Source organism: Macaca thibetana, chromosome 5, assembly GCF_024542745.1.
Source record: "Macaca thibetana thibetana isolate TM-01 chromosome 5, ASM2454274v1, whole genome shotgun sequence".
NCBI classification, from domain to species: Eukaryota; Metazoa; Chordata; class Mammalia; order Primates; family Cercopithecidae; genus Macaca; species Macaca thibetana.
This window is the reverse complement of record NC_065582.1, coordinates 178,674,362-178,692,018: the sequence shown is the minus strand read 5'-3', so window position 1 is coordinate 178,692,018 and position 17,657 is coordinate 178,674,362. Positions and strand designations below refer to the sequence as shown.

Here is a 17,657-nt window from a genome sequence, read left to right as displayed (position 1 = left end):
AACTGGTAGAGATGAGGTCTGCAGACTTCAGGGCTCTTATTCTTTCCATTATAACAGACAGTATTGTTTCATTATTCCTAATACAATTATAAATGTCATCATCATCATTATCATTTTTGCCATTGGAAAGTCATTTGAACTCATGGAGTCTCAGTTTCCTCAGCTGTAAAACAAAAATAATAATGGCCACTCACAGGGTTGTCATAACTATTAAATGAAATAATGTATGTCAAGCACCATGTGCACTGCCTGAGGACCATGACCATGGTGGTGGTACTGAGGATGACAGTGAAGACAATGATGTCCTTCCTCCTTCCTGGGATGCAGTGAGTCATCCTTCCTCATGGAATCCAGTGGAGTAAAGAAGCAGCATCCCTTCCCAAACCCCCAGGTCTCACAGTGGTGGGAACAAGGACAATGATGATATGATGAGGACTCTAATGAAGGTGAAGGTAGAGGTAGCAGTAAAGATGATAAAGATGGTGATGATGGTGGTGCTGATGAAGACTATCACGACAATGATGCGATGATGATGGTGGTAATGAGAATGATGACAGTAACAATGATGGTGATAATGAAAATGATGGCAGGGGATGATGAAGAAGAGGCTGGTGATAGCAGTAATGAGAATAATGATGACAATGATGGTGAGGATAAGGTGAGATAGGAGACTGGCAGGACTTGTTTTCTGATCACAACCCTGCTGATCAAAACGGGATCTGGTCCAGACAGGATAAAGTGAAGAAACCAGCAGGAACCAGTGGATGGTGATGAAAGTGATCCCTTGCTGCCCTCGTTGCGCATTAGCATAAGACACTCCCACCAGCACAACCACAGATTACAAATGGCATGTCAACAACTCAAAAGTTACTACTCCTTTCTATGGCAACAACCCAGAAGTTACTATCCCCTTTTTAGAAAGTTCTAAATAAACTGTCTCTCAATTTGTGCTGAACTGCCCCTTAATTTGCATGTAATTGAAAGTGGGTTTACAAGAGTATAAATACAGTTGCCAAGCACCCATATGTTACCAACTCTGGGCACACTATCTATGGGTTGGTCCTGCTCCGCAAGAAGTGGCACCATCCACTAAAAGACTTCCTAAGTGAAGTCAAGTACCCTCCTAGGCTACACCCTATTCTGGAGCTTGCCTGCCCTGCAACACTGGTAGTGGTGATGGCAATGAGGACGAGGATGATGATTATGGTGGTAATGAAGACGATGATGGTGGTGATGGTAGTAATGAGAATGCCAATGATTACAACAATGACAAAAATTATGCTCATGATGATGGTAATGAGGACATGAGGATGGTGATGGTGTTGGTGATGATAGTGGTCATGAGGATGATGATGATGGTGGAAAAGACAGAAAGAATGATGATATCAGTGGTGACAATAGCAAATATGATGGTGGTGATGGTGATGACAACAATGACATGATGAAAAAGAGAACTGTGATAGTAGTAGTGATGGTGATGATGGTACAAAATAAAAACGGTGGTGATAAGATAATGATGCTTTTGGTGGTGGTTGTGATAATGAGGATGATAGCAGCCTTCACAAATTCACAGTCTAACTCTAACTATGATGTTGCTTTGGTGCATCATACACATCTCTCTTATCCTTTCTGCACTCTCACAGAACAAGAATTATCTCATTGCACAAAAAAGAAACTACCATTCTGAGAGCTTGTAAAAGATAAAACCGGGATACCAGCCTCAATCAATCTGACTCTAAGCCCTGATTCTTTGCTGCGCATGAAACAAAATAAACTTTCCATAAAAGACTGAGAATAGAATACAAAGTAGTATACATAGCTATAACCAATAAACAAATTATGTCTTTAAAAATATCCCACACTTACGCAGAAAAAAAATTAACAGTGACCGCCTTTGAGTAGTAGATATGACCAATATTCTTTTCTTCATTGTAAATAGCATTCCAGATTTTAATAATACACTTTTCAAAATATTTGTATACATACTTTTATATTTCACTATACTGTATTAAAAAGTATATATTGTAATAAGCTATTTTATACATAAAAGAAAAATACTTTTGTATCATAAGTTGTATATATTATAATAAACTATTTTTAAGTTACCTTGAAACATAGGTTGAAGACTTACATTTTCCTGTTTTGAAAGGATCTTCTGGTATAATTCATCATCTGACTTCTTTTTAGGAAGAAGGTCAAGGAGGCACATTTTAAAAATCTGAATAAACATCTATTGCCAAGAAAGGAAAGATAACGAAAGAAAAGTTTAACCAATGGTATTTTTGTCTTTTGCTTTCTATTGTCTCTTCCTCCCTCCCTCACTGGCTCTCTCCTTCTTTTCTTCTCTTTCACCCTCTCTTCACACATGTTTTTTGCTGAAGGAAAGGATCTCAGATTATAAATTATGACAGTGGCCCATAATGGATTACATTTTCATGAAGCTTCCTTAAAAAGCTTCATTTCTTCCTCATGCATGTATTCAACAAATATTAGGTGCTTATTCTGTGCAAGGCCCTCCACATCCCCATTTCCATCTGTGAAGCAAATATAAAAAGCAAAGGAGGGTATGCTTCTTTGAAGGAAGAATCAGGGGGATGGTTGTATGGAACTGGAAATGCAAAGTTATCCATGTCAGTCTCCTGTTTCAATGGATGGAGACGTCCTTTAAACCAGGAAGGACCGTCCCATAAGTAGGGATACCCAGGAAAGTAAACAGGGGCCTGTATCCACAATTTCTTGATCTATTCACCCTTGTTAAGACATCTGGATTATTTCCAGTTTGGGGCTATTATGAACAATGCTGCTGTGAACATTTGTGTGAATGTAAGTTGTCATTTCTCTGAGCTAAATGCCCACAAGTGCAATTGCTGGGTCTTCTGGTAATTACAATTTAAGTTTGATAAGAAATTGCCAAAACGTTTTCCAGTATGGCTGCAGGTACCATTTTATATTTCCATCAGCAATGTATGAGTGATCCAGTTTCCCGACATCTTTGCCGGAATTTGGTGTTGTCACTATTTTTTATTTTAGCCATTTTGATGAGTGTGTAGTGATATCTTATTGTGAGTTCAACTTGGATTTTCATGCTGGCTTAATGACATTGAACACCTTTTTAATGTGTTTACTTACCACCTATATATCCTTTTTGGTGAAGTATCTGTTTATGTCCTTCCCATTTTCTAACTGGATTGCTTCCTGTCTTCAGCTGAGTTTGGAAATTTCCTTATCTGGTCTAGGTACTAGTCCTTTGGTGGACATCTGTTTTGCAAACGTTTTCTCTCACTCTGTAGCTTGTCTTCTCATCTTCTTAACGAGGTCTTTTGCAAAGCAAAGTTTTTAATTTTAATGAATTCCAGTTAATTTTTCCTTTTGTGTGTCATACTTTTGGTGTCAAGTCTGAAAACTCTTTGCCTAGGTCTAAATCCTGGAGATTTTCTCTTACATCATTTTTTCTTTTTCTTTTTCTTTTTTTTTCTTTTTTTTTTTTTTTTTTTTTTTTTATCTCGTTCCTTTTTTTTTTTTTTAAATTTATTTATTATTATTATACTTTAAGTTGTAGGGTACATGTGCATAACGTGCAGGTTTGTTACATATGTATACTTGTGCCATGTTGCTGTACTGCACCCATCAACTCGTCATTTACATCAGGTATAACTCCCAATGCAATCCCTCCCCCCTCCCCCCTCCCCATGATAGGCCCCGGTGTGTGATGTTCCCCTTCCTGAGTCCGAGTGATCTCATTGTTCAGTTCCCACCTACGAGTGAGAACATGCGGTGTTTGGTTTTCTGTTCTTGCGATAGTTTGCTAAGAATGATGGATTCCAGCTGCATCCAAGTCCCTACAAAGGACTCAAACTCATCCTTTTTTATGCATAGTATTCCATGGTGTATATGTGCCACATTTTCTTAATCCACTCTGTCACTGATGGACATTTGGGTTGATTCCAAGTCTTTGCTATTGTGAATAGTGCTGCAATAAACATACGTGTGCATGTGTCTTTATAGCAGCATAATTTACAATCCTTTGGGTATATACCCAGTAATGGGATGGCTGGGTCATATGGTACATCTAGTTCTAGATCCTTGAGGAATCGCCATACTGTTTTCCATAATGGTTGAACTAGTTTACAATCCCACCAACAGTGTAAAAGTGTTCCTATTTCTCCACATCCTCTCCAGCACCTGTTGTTTCCTGACTTTTTAATGATTGCCATTCTAACTGGTGTGAGATGGTATCTCATTGTGGTTTTGATTTGCATTTCTCTGATGGCCAGTGATGATGAGCATTTTTTCATGTGTCTGTTGGCTGTATGAATGTCTTCTTTTGAGAAATGTCTGTTCATGTCCTTTGCCCACTTTTTGATGGGGTTGTTTGTTTTTTGCTTGTAAATTTGTTTGAGTTCTTTGTAGGTTCTGGATATTAGCCCTTTGTCAGATGAGTAGATTGCAAAAATTTTTTCCCATTCTGTAGGTTGCCTGTTCACTCTGATGGTAGTGTCTTTTGCTGTGCAGAAGCTCTTTAGTTTAATGAGATCCCATTTGTCAATTTTGGCTTTTGCTGCCATTGCTTTTGGTGTTTTAGACATGAAATCTTTGCCCATGCCTATGTCCTGAATGGTACTACCTAGGTTTTCCTCTAGGATTTTTATGGTATTAGGTCTAACATTTAAGTCTCTAATCCATCTTGAATTAATTTTCGTATAAGGAGTAAGGAAAGGATCCAGTTTCAGCTTTCTACTTATGGCTAGCCAATTTTCCCAGCACCATTTATTAAATAGGGAATCCTTTCCCCATTTCTTGTTTCTCTCAGGTTTGTCAAAAATCAGATGGCTGTAGATGTGTGGTATTATTTCTGAGGACTCTGTTCTGTTCCATTGGTCTATATCTCTGTTTTGGTACCAGTACCATGCTGTTTTGGTTACTGTAGCCTTGTAGTATAGTTTGAAGTCAGGTAGCGTGATGCCTCCAGCTTTGTTCTTTTGACTTAGGATTGTCTTGGAGATGCGGGCTCTTTTTTGGTTCCATATGAACTTTAAAGCAGTTTTTTCCAATTCTGTGAAGAAACTCATTGGTAGCTTGATGGGGATGGCATTGAATCTATAAATAACCTTGGGCAGTATGGCCATTTTCACGATATTGATTCTTCCTATCCATGAGCATGGTATGTTCTTCCATTTGTTTGTGTCCTCTTTTATTTCACTGAGCAGTGGTTTGTAGTTCTCCTTGAAGAGGTCCTTTACATCCCTTGTAAGTTGGATTCCTAGGTATTTGATTCTCTTTGAAGCAATTGTGAATGGAAGTTCATTCCTGATTTGGCTCTCTGTTTGTCTGTTACTGGTGTATAAGAATGCTTGTGATTTTTGCACATTAATTTTGTATCCTGAGACTTTGCTGAAGTTGCTTATCACCTTAAGGAGATTTTGGGCTGAGACAATGGGGTTTTCTAAATATACAATCATGTCATCTGCAAACAGGGACAATTTAACTTCTTCTTTTCCTAACTGAATACCCTTGATTTCTTTCTCTTGCCTGATTGCCCTAGCCAGAACTTCCAACACTATGTTGAATAGGAGTGGTGAGAGAGGGCATCCCTGTCTTGTGCCAGTTTTCAAAGGGAATTTTTCCAGTTTTTGCCCATTCAGTATGATATTGGCTGTGGGTTTGTCATAAATAGCTCTTATTATTTTGAGGTACGTTCCATCAATACCGAATTTATTGAGCGTTTTTAGCATGAAGGGCTGTTGAATTTTGTCAAAAGCCTTTTCTGCATCAATTGAGATAATCATGTGGTTCTTGTCTTTGGTTCTGTTTATATGCTGGATTATGTTTATTGATTTGCGAATGTTGAACCAGCCTTGCATCCCAGGGATGAAGCCCACTTGATCATGGTGGATAAGCTTTTTGATGTGTTGCTGAATCCGGTTTGCCAGTATTTTATTGAGGATTTTTGCATCGATGTTCATCAGGGATATTGGTCTAAAATTCTCTTTTTTTGTTGTGTCTCTGCCAGGCTTTGGTATCAGGATGATGTTGGCCTCATAAAATGAGTTAGGGAGGATTCCCTCTTTTTCTATTGCTTGGAATAGTTTCAGAAGGAATGGTACCAACTCCTCCTTGTACCTCTGGTAGAATTCAGCTGTGAATCCATCTGGTCCTGGACTTTTTTTGGTTGGTAGGCTATTAATTGTTGCCTCAATTTCAGAGCCTGCTATTGGTCTATTCAGGGATTCAACTTCTTCCTGGTTTAGTCTTGGAAGAGTGTAAGTGTCCAGGAAATTATCCATTTCTTCTAGATTTTCCAGTTTATTTGCGTAGAGGTGTTTATAGTATTCTCTGATGGTAGTTTGTATTTCTGTGGGGTCGGTGGTGATATCCCCTTGATCATTTTTAATTGCGTCGATTTGATTCTTCTCTCTTTTCTTCTTTATTAGTCTGGCTAGTGGTCTGTCAATTTTGTTGATCTTTTCAAAAAACCAACTCCTAGATTCATTGATTTTTTGGAGGGTTTTTTTTGTGTCTCTATCTCCTTCAGTTCTGCTCTGATCTTAGTTATTTCTTGCCTTCTGCTAGCTTTCGAATGTGTTTGCTCTTGCTTCTCTAGTTCTTTTAATTGCGATGTTAGAGTGTCAATTTTACATCTTTCCTGCTTTCTCTTGTGGGCATTTAGTGCTATAAATTTCCCTCTACACACTGCTTTAAATGTGTCCCAGAGATTCTGGTATGTTGTATCTTTGTTCTCATTGGTTTCAAAGAACATCTTTATTTCTGCCTTCATTTCGTTATGTACCCAGTAGTCATTCAGGAGCAGGTTGTTCAGTTTCCATGTAGTTGAGCGGTTTTGAGTGAGTTTCTTAGTCCTGAGTTCTAGTTTGATTGCACTGTGGTCTGAGAGACAGTTTGTTATAATTTCTGCTCTTGTACATTTGCTGAGGAGTGCTTTACTTCCAATTACGTGGTCAATTTTGGAGTAAGTATGATGTGGTGCTGAGAAGAATGTATATTCTGTAGATTTGGGGTGGAGAGTTCTATAGATGTCTATTAGGTCTGCTTGCTGCAGAGATGAGTTCAATTCCTGGATATCCTTGTTAACTTTCTGTCTCGTTGATCTGTCTAATGTTGACAGTGGAGTGTTGAAGTCTCCCATTATTATTGTATGGGAGTCTAAGTCTCTTTGTAAGTCTCTAAGGACTTGCTTTATGAATCTGGGTGCTCCTGTATTGGGTGCATATATATTTAGGATAGTTAGCTCTTCCTGTTGAATTGATCCCTTTACCATTATGTAATGGCCTTCTTTGTCTCTTTTGATCTTTGATGGTTTAAAGTCTGTTTTATCAGAGACTAGTATTGCAACCCCTGCTTTTTTTTGTTCTCCATTTGCTTGGTAAATCTTCCTCCATCCCTTTATTTTGAGCCTATGTATGTCTCTGCGTGTGAGATGGGTCTCCTGAATACAGCAGACTGATGGGTCTTGACTCTTTATCCAGTTTGCCAGTCTGTGTCTTTTAATTGGAGCATTTAGTCCATTTACATTTAACGTTAAGATTGTTATGTGTGAACTTGATCCTGCCATTATGATATTAACTGGTTATTTTGCTCATTAGTTGATGCAGTTTCTTCCTAGCCTCAATGGTCTTTACATTTTGGCATGTTTTTGCAATGGCTGGTACCGGTTGTTCCTTTCCATGTTGAGTGCTTCCTTCAGGGTCTCTTGTAAGGCAGGCCTAGTGGTGACAAAATCTCTAAGCATTTGCTTATCTGTAAAGGATTTTATTTCTCCTTCACTTATGAAACTTAGTTTGGCTGGATATGATATTCTCGGTTTAAAATTCTTTTCTTTAAGAATGTTGAATATTGGCCCCCACTCTCTTCTGGCTTGTAGAGTTTCTGCTGAGAGATCTGCTGTTAGTCTGATGGGCTTCCCTTTGTGGGTAACCCGACCTTTCTCTCTGGCTGCCCTTAAGATTTTTTCCTTCATTTCAACTTTGGTGAATCTGGCAATTATGTGTCTTGGAGTTGCTCTTCTCGAGGAGTATCTTTGTGGCGTTCTCTGTATTTCCTGGATTTGAATGTTGGCCTGCCCTACTAGGTTGGGGAAGTTCTCCTGGATGATATCCTGAAGAGTGTTTTCCAACTTGGTTCCATTTTCCCCCTCACTTTCAGGCACCCCAATCAGACGTAGATTTGGTCTTTTTACATAATCCCATACTTCTTGCAGGCTTTGTTCATTTCTTTTTCTTCTTTTTTCTTTTGGTTTCTCTTCTCGCTTCATTTCATTCATTTGATCCTCAATCGCTGATACTCTTTCTTCCAGTTGATCGAGTCGGTTACTGAAGCTTGTGCATTTGTCACGTATTTCTCGTGTCATGGTTTTCATCTCTTTCATTTCGTTTAGGACCTTCTCTGCATTAATTACTCTAGCCATCAATTCTTCCACTTTTTTTTCAAGATTTTTAGTTTCTTTGCGCTGGGTACGTAATTCCTCCTTTAGCTCTGAGAAATTTGATGGACTGAAGCCTTCTTCTCTCATCTCGTCAAAGTCATTCTCTGTCCAGCTTTGATCCGTTGCTGGCGATGAGCTGCGCTCCTTTGCCGGGGGAGATGCGCTCTTATTTTTTGAATTTCCAGCTTTTCTGCCCTGCTTTTTCCCCATCTTTGTGGTTTTATCTGCCTCTGGTCTTTGATGATGGTGATGTACTGATGGGGTTTTGGTGTAGGTGTCCTTCCTGTTTGATAGTTTTCCTTCTAACAGTCAGGACCCTCAGCTGTAGGTCTGTTGGAGATTGCTTGAGGTCCACTCCAGACCCTGTTTGCCTGGGTATCAGCAGCAGAGGCTGCAGAAGATAGAATATTTCTGAACAGCGAGTGTACCTGTCTGATTCTTGCTTTGGAAGCTTCCTCTCAGGGGTGTACTCCTCCCTGTGAGGTGTGGGGTGTCAGACTGCCCCTAGTGGGGGATGTCTCCCAGTTAGGCTACTCAGGGGTCAGGGACCCGCTTGAGCAGGGAGTCTGTCCCTTCTCAGATCTCAACCTCCGTGTTGGGAGATCCACTGCTCTCTTCAAAGCTGTCAGACAGAGTCGTTTGCGTCTGTGCAGAGGTGTCTGTGTGTCTTAGTTTACTGTGCCCTGTCCCCAGAGGTGGAGTCTACAGAGACAGGCAGGTTTCCTTGAGCTGCTGTGAGCTCCACCCAGTTTGAGCTTCCCAGCAGCTTTGTTTACCTACTTAAGCCTCAGCAATGGCGGGCGCCCCTCCCCCAGCCTCGCTGCTGCCTTGCCGGTAGATCACAGACTGCTGTGCTAGCAACCAGGGAGGCTCCGTGGGTGTGGGACCCTCCCGGCCAGGTGTGGGATATGATCTCCTGGTGTGCCTGTTTCCTAAAGCGCAGTATTGGGGTGGGAGTTACCCGATTTTCCAGGTGTTGTGTGTCTCAGTTCCCCTGGCTAGGAAAAGGGACTCCCTTCCCCTTTGCGCTTCCCAGGTGAGGCAATGCCTCGCCCTGCTTCAGCTCTCGCTGGTCGGGCTGCAGCAGCTGACCAGCTCCGATCGTCCGGCACTCCCCAGTGAGATGAACCCAGTACCTCAGTTGAAAATGCAGAAATCACCGGTCTTCTGTGTCGCTCGCGCTGGGAGTTGGAGACTGGAGCTGCTCCTATTCGGCCATCTTGCTCCGCCCCCCCTTTTTTTTTTTTTGAGATGGAGTATCACTCTGTCGCCTAGGCTGGAGTGCAGTGGTGTAATCTTGGCTCACTGCAATCTTCACCTCCCGGGTTCAAGCGATTCCCCCACCTCAGCTTCCGGAGTAGCTGGGATTACAAGCATGTGCCACCACACCTGGCTAATTTCTGTATTTTTAGTAGAGATGGGGTTTCACCACATTGGCCAGGCTGATCTTGAACTCCTGACCTCAAGTGATCCACCCACCTCAGCCTCCCAAAGTGCTGGGATTATAGGTGTGAACCAACCATGCCTGGCAATATTTTTTCTAAAAGATTTATAGTTTATTGTTTACATTTAAGTGTGTGATCCCTTTTGAGCTAAATTTTGTATAAGGTGTGAAGTTTAGGTTGAGGTTCTTTTGTCGTTTTTATTGTTTATGGATGTCCAATTACTCCAGTACCATTTATTGAAAAGCTCATCATTCCTCCATTGAAGTGCTTTTGCCTCTTTGTCAAAGGTCATTTAGATATAATTGTATGGTAAGGCATTTTCTTTTTCTTTTATGAACTGGTAAGGCTTTTTTTTTTTTTTTTTTTTTTTTTCTTTTTTTGAGACGGGGTTTCTCCGTGTTGCCTGGGCTGGTCTCGAACTCCTGAGCTCATGCAACCTGCCTGCCTCTGCCTCCCAAAGTGCTGGGATTACAGGCATGAGCCACTGCACCCAGCCTGGTAAGGCATTTTTAAATGCAGGGTTTAGCACGCTTTTTCAGTAAAGGGTGACACAGCAAATTTTTTTTGGCTTTGCAGGCCATATGATCTCTTTTGCAACTACTCAGTTCTGCAGTTGAGGCATATGCCACACAGGCGCACAGGCAATATGGAAAAGAAGGGGCATGGCCAGATTTGGCTCAAGGGCCACAGTTTTTGATCCTTCTTTTAATGGGTTAAGGCTTGTTAATCACTCTTCTGTGCCAGCCTAATGTACGTATTATATATACTATCACTTGATCTCCATGGCATGCGGGGAGGTTGGTACCATCTTCCCCATTTTGCGGATGAGAAAATGCCCAGCAACTTGCAGGGGCCACTTGCCTCCTGCCACACAGCCACACGCGATAGAGTTGAGATTCGAACCCAGAACTCTGCCCACCAACCTTCACTGTATTTGCCAATGACAATGAGCTCTAAGAAGAAAGTGGCTTTCTACCCACTGAAGATTGATATAGTGTAAGATATAATAACATTATTTTTGCAAGATGTTAGTTTCGAATCTACTTTCTTCCTGACCCCAAATGAATCAGTAATGTTTACAGCCCTCATCCTCTCCCTTTCCATAGTGCCAACTCTGACATAGTTACAGACTCAAATGAAGGTACAAAAATAATACAAGCATACCATGGAGATATTGTAGGGTTGATTTCAGGCCACCTCAGTAAGGTGAATATCACAATAAAGCAAGTCACACACATTTTTGGGTTTTCCAGTGCATATAAAAGCTATGTTTACACTATACTGTAGTCTAAGAGTACAATAGCAGTATGTCTAAAAAATGTACATACCTTAATTTTAAAAATACCTTCCTCCTAAAAAATGCTAATGATCATCTAAGCCTAAGATGATTATTTAAAAAAAGTTGTTGGGCTGGGTGTGGTGGCTCATACCTGTAATCCCAGGACTTTGGGAGGTGGAGGCAGGCAGATCACGAGGTCAAGAGATCGAGACCCATGCTGGCCAACATGGTAAAACCCCGTCTCTACTAAAAATGCAAAAATTGGCTGGGTGTGGTGGCGCAGGCCTGTAGTGCCAGCTGCTCAGGAGGCTGAGATGGCAGAATCGCTTGAACCCAGGAGGCAGAGGTTGCAGTGAGCTGAGGTCTCCATCTCAAAAAAAAAAAAAAAAAAAAAAAAAAAAGTTGTAATCTTTTAGCTGGTGGAGGGTCTTGTCTCAATGCTGATGACTGCTGACTTATGAGGGTAGTGGCTGCTGAAGGTTAGGGTGGCTGTGGCAGTTTCTTAAAATAAGACAACTCTGAAGTTGGCCACATCAACTGACTCTTCCTTTCACAAAAGATTTCTCTGCAGCATGCCATGCTATTCGATAGCAATTTGCCCACAGTAGAACTTTAAAACTTGGAGTCAATCCTCTCAAACCCTGCAGCTGCTTTACCAAATAAGTTTATATAATATGCTAAATCCATTGTCATGTCAACAACGTTCACAGCATCTTCACCAGAAGCAGATTCCTTCTCTAGAAACCTCACTTTTGTTGCTCATCAATCAGAAGCAGCTCCTCATCCATTCATGTTTCATCATGAGATTGCAGCAGCTCAGTCCCATCTTCAGGCTCCACTTCTAATCCTAGTTTTCTTGCTATTTCCACATTTGCAAAGACTTCCTCCACTGAAGTCTTGAATCCCCTCAAAGTCATTCATGAGGATTGAAATCAACCTCTTCCAAACTCTTGTTCATGTTGATATTTTGACCTCCTCCTATGAATCATGAATATTCTCAATGGTATCTAGAATGGTGAATCCTTTCTAGAAGGTTTTCAATTTATACTGTTCAAATCCTTCAGAGGAATCACCATCTATGGCAGTCACAGCCTTAAGAAACGTATTTCTTAAATAATAAGACTTGAAAGTTGAAATGACTCTTTGATCAATGGGCTCAGAATGAATGTTGTTAGCAGGCATGAAAATGACATTAACTTCCTTGTACATCTTCATCAGCGCTCTTGGGTGGCCAGGGGTTTTGAAAATGACCAGTAACATTTTGAAGAGAATTTTGTTCTCTGGGCAGTAGGTGTCAACAGTAGGCTTAAATCATGCTATAAACAGCTGTGTTGTGATCCAGGCTTTGTTGCCCCATTTATAGAGCACAGGCAGAGTAGACTTAGCATAACCCTTAAGGGCCCTAGGATTTTCAGAGTGGTGCATGAGCACTGGCTTCAACTTAAAGTCATCTCCTGAATTAGCCCCTAACAAGAGCGTCAGCCCGTTCTTTGAAGCTTTGAAGCCAGGTGCTGACTTCTCCTCTTTAGCTATGAAAGTCTTAGATGGCATCTTCTTCCATGACCACATTGTGCTATTTCATACATGTTGAAAATCTGTTATTTAGGGCAGCCACCTTCCTCAATGATCTTCACTAGATCTTCTGGGTAACTTGCTGAAGCTTCTCCATCAGCACTTGCTGCTGCTTCACCTTGCACTTTTATTTGTTCTGGAGACAGCTTCTTTCTTTAAACCTCATGCTCTGCTGGCTTCAAATTTTTCTTCTGCAGCTTCCTCACCTCTCTCAGCATTCATAGAATTGAAGAGAGTTAGGGTCTTGCTCTGGATTAGGCTTTGGCTTAAAGGGATGTTGTGTCTGGTTTGATCTTCTATGCAGACCACTCAGACTTTCTCCATATCAGCAATAAGGCTGTTTTGCTTCCTTATCATTCGTGCGTTCACTGGAGCGGCACTTTCAATTTCCTTCAAGAACTTTTTCTTTGCATTCACAACTCGGCTATGTGGTATAAGCAGCCCAGCTCTCAGCCCATCTCAGCTTTGAGCTACCTTCCTCACTATGCTTCATAATTTCTAGCTTTTGACTTAAAAGTGAGAGACATGCAACTCTCTTTCACTCAAACACCTAGAGGCCACTGCAGCGTTACTAACTGGCCTAATTTCAATATTAATGTGTCTCAGGGAATAGGGAGGCCCAAGGAGAGGGAATAGCCAGTTGGTGGAGCAGTCAGAACACACAGAACATTTATTAAGTTCGTTGTCTCATACAGATGCAGTTTGTGGTGTCCTCAAACAATTACGATCATAACGTCAAAGGTCACTGATCACAGATCACCATAACACATACAATAATCATGAAAAAGTTTGAAATATTGCAAGAATTACAAAATGTCACACAAAGACATGAAGTGAGCATGTGCTGTTGGAAAAATGGAGCCAATAGACTTGCTGGATGCAGAGTTGCCAAAAACCTTCAATTTGTAAAAAAAAAAAGAAAAAAAAAATTTGCAGCATCTCTGAAGCACAATTAAGTGAAATGCAATAACGCCAGGTGTGTCTGCACCAAGTGCCGTGTGCTCCTCCCCCAGGAGTGGTTCTGATGTCACCATGGTGCAGTATCAAAACTGGGAAACTGCCACTGGTTGAATACCGCTGTCTACAGGCCTTATTCAGTTTTCACCCATCTTTATGCACATTTACGTGTGTGCATGTGTGTGCGTGTGTATGTGTGTGTTCTATGCAATTTTACCCCATGTATAGATTCACATAAATGCAGCCACAATCAAAGTAATATTCCAGCACCATGAGAACCCCCTAGTGCTGGTGCCCCCCAATCTGTTCTCATCCTGGCCACTCTTTTTATAGAGGTTACACTCCAGCTTCTCCTGCCTCTTGGACAAACCCAGAGCCAGTTTCTTCCTCCTCAGGGCCAGCCAGGGAGCTCCAAGTTTCTGGGATGCATGAGGGCCTCATGTGGTCTGAATAATTTCTGAACCCCAGCTCATCTCTCCCAGGGATATAGAGCTTTAGGTCTCCAGGCAGCACAGCTCCCAGCGGCTCCTCAGGTTCTTACAGTCCCGGCACTCAACAATAGAGTTGTGCTCCTCACAGCAGGAAAGACTGTGCTGGGAAGCAGCTCTCCCAGGGCGGTGCCAATCACACGTGCAACACATTTCTCCTGAGCACCTTTGACGTGCAGGGTGCAGGACTACACCTGGGCATGCAGGGGCCTTGCACTCAGACCTTGTCCAGGTCTGATTCTGCCATCACCAGCTGTGTGACCTTGGGCAAGTGACTTAACCTCTCTGAGCCTCAGGTTCCTTGTTAGTGAAGTGGCATGTAAACCTTTAAAGAAGATTTAAAGCACCGAGCCTACCAGAGTGTACATGCAGAATAATCGCTGCTGTGACCATGCCAGTCACACAGCTGTGACATGGAGCCCAGGGTTCTACCCACAGAACCCTCTCAAAGTGGGAGAGCTTGACTTCCCAGTAACTCCATATAGCAATAGTTGAAAGGATGTTTTCTTTAAGCCTTTCCTAAAGTGGCCCAGAGAGGTGAAGCAACTTACCCAAACAGCTCCTAGTTGTCAAAGGGTGGACTAGAGCCCAGGTCTCTCTCCCTTAATCCAGTGTTCCTGGAACCTCCCTGGGTTTCCGCCCATGAGACTCCCCGCAGGGAAGCCTGACCATCTCCCCAGCTCTACACTCCCTCAGGTGCCCCCTTCACATTCACATGGTGCTTTGTCACAGGCCTTTGTTATGCTGCCTGCCACTGTTTATTTTGTGACCTCTGTTTACCGCCCTCCCCACTGCCCCAGAGAGTGGGCTCCACAAAGGCAGAGGCCGCCCCTGGTGTCTGACACCGTGCCTGGCAGTGTGCAGAGGCCGGGCCCCTGTGCTGGATGGTGAGTGATGGTGAACACTCCCTCCAGGACTGCAGGCTGCTCCCTGTGGTCACTCGCTGGCTGTGGGGCGAGGCTGGCCAGGACTACTCTGCTCGCCAACTGGACAGGCTCTGAGCCCAGAAACAACTGGTCCTCCCAGGGAGCATGGAGCCTTGGAGAAAACAGCCAGGGCCGGGTGTAGCTCACTGAGGCAGGCTGCAGACACAGGCTGCCTGGTGGCCCCCATCCAGGGACCTCCATGGGGCTGGGGGTAGAGGGGATGAAGGGCCATGCTCTATTTCTTGAATTCTAGCATATTTACGGTTTCAAACATTGGCACCCGTTTATGAGGCCAGTCAGTCCTGCTTACACAGAGCCCAAGTTTCTTTCAGGCACATCCCCAGTGTGCTATTCTTGTTCTGTTTTTGTTTTTTGAGACAGGATCTCGCTGTGTCACCCAGGTCAGAGTGCAGAGGTGTGATCACAGTTCACTGCAGCCTCCATCTCCTGGACTCAAGTATTCCTCTCACCTCAGCCTCCTGAGTAGTTGGGACTACAGGCATGCACCACTGCAGCAGGCTAAGTGTTTGTTTGTTTGTGTTTTTGGCAGAGATATGGTTTTGCCATGTTGCCCAGGCTGTTCTCAAATTCCTGGGCTTAAGCAATCCTCCCACCTCAGCCTCCCAAAGCCTGAGATTACAGTCGTGAGCCACCACACCTCGCCTCCAATGTGACATTCTTGCCCTTCTCCAGTTTGTAAGAGTGCCCTGTAGACATATCTGTGTGTCTGTCCACCTCTGTTCCTAGCTGTCCCCTTTCTCTCATCTGCCTTCTCTCTGTAGGGTCTCATCCCTCAATCAGTAATTCAGAGAATGTGCCTTATGGAGAAATAACACTTATTTTTAACCGCTGTTGTCTTGATGCCTGAATACACCCACCAGGGTTCTGCAGCTACACTGGGACTCGTCTCTCTGGTTTCCCATAGCTCAGGTCTACAGTTGATGCAATAAGAGGCCAGGTGCACCTGGCAGAGACTAATGTTGTTTTCCCCACATCCACAGTTCTGAGTTCTCGTTCATTCAGTCAAGAGAACACGTGGCCCCACAAAAAGGTACTGAACGTCTCATCTCAGCGCCACCCCTGCAGCTTTATCACTTTGGGTAAGTCATCTACCCTGTGCCACAGTTTTCTCACCTGCAGAGTGGACATGATAATGACACCCGCCCCTCTGGGTTGTGCTGAGGTTTAAGGGTGATACTCCTGGGACCTAGCACATAGCAAGACTCAAGAAAATTCATGTTCATAAATATTCTTATCATAATTATCATTCCTTTAAAAATATTATTCTCTTTTAAATATCTCTTATCTCTATCTGCAGCAGGAGGTGGTACCCCGGGAGGAGGCACGCATCTTTCTGCTGAGGCCCCTACAGCTCTGGTTAAAGTCAAGGCCATGCCCCACCAACAGGCATGAAGTGCTTTTCCATTGTGTGTCTGGATGCCTGACAGCGCTGCCTTCCCCACCTCGCAGCGGCTCCGTTTCCACTGACATCTGCCTCTCAAGGGTACCTGGGACTCACTGCACCCAGAGGCCCTGTGCCCAGCTCCTGTCCCCGTGAAAAGGAGGGAATGCGAACATCTCCACCTACCATGTGCTTTTCCTGCCTCAGTGCTGTGTCCAAATGCAGCAGGTCTTTTAAGTGAAGGCTGTAGATACATAGGTCGATGTCTACGCTGCAAAATAAAATGAGAATCGGAAAAGACTTTCAGGGTATCAGAAATGATGAGTCAGGATATTGGCATGTCCCTAATCAGTGCAAGCCACAGCACACCCTGCCTCAGACTCTCATTCTGCAGCACACTGAGGTCCTTACACTTACTCCAGGTTTATAAGAAGGGATCTAATGAGCTATTTGAAACCCACTAACGGCCGGAAGAGAACAGCTGGTGTCAGAGACATAGCTGCCTGGGGCTTCCAAGAGAAAACCAAAGGAGAGAGAGAAGGGAGAGAAATAAAAATGACGTTTCCTCCTTTGAGTATTTTCTAAAAAACATTTTATTTACTTATCTTTTCAGAAACAGGGTTTTGCTCTGTCTCCCAGGCTGGAGTGCAGCGGTACAATCACAGCTCACTGCAGCCTCCACCTCCTGGGCTCAAGCAATCCTCCCTCCTCAGCCTCCTGAGTAGCCAGGACTACAGGCGTGTGCCACCATACCCCATTGATTTTTGTATTTTATTTTAGAGAGGGGGTCTCACTATGTTGCCTAGGCTGTTCTTGAACTCCTGAGCTCAAGCAATCCACCCACCTTGGCCTCCCAAATGTTGGGATTACAGGCGTGAGCCACGGTGCCCAACCTCAAGCATTTTCATGTCTATCATCATATGTCATCTTTCCTCAGTGCCTTAGCGGAGACATACTCATGCCCATTTTACAGATGCAGAAACTGACTCAGGGAAGAGAGAATCAGAGAAATCAAGTGACCATCAGAGGGTCAGCGGGGGCAGATACACGGCAGAGTGTAAAAGTCTTTGACCTTTTTTCCCTTCAGGCAAATACATTTTAAATGATGACTCTCCCACCCAAACCATTTCAAATCCTCTAAGTCCAAA

At 43.1% G+C, this 17,657-nt stretch overlaps 1 protein-coding gene across 5 annotated transcripts in view; it reads right to left on the bottom strand.

Annotated features, from left to right (window-relative positions):
• EVC (EvC ciliary complex subunit 1) overlaps positions 1-17,657 on the bottom strand; it is a 97,601-nt gene that overhangs the window by 59,984 nt on the left and 19,960 nt on the right. For all 5 annotated transcript variants that reach the window (XM_050792090.1, XM_050792093.1, XM_050792094.1 and 2 more), the window contains 2 exons: positions 16,696-16,780; positions 2,132-2,230 (listed from right to left, as the gene is read on the bottom strand). In XM_050792090.1, coding sequence (XP_050648047.1) covers positions 2,132-2,230; positions 16,696-16,780 — 184 coding nt within the window. The remainder of the gene's footprint in view (positions 1-2,131; positions 2,231-16,695; positions 16,781-17,657) is intronic.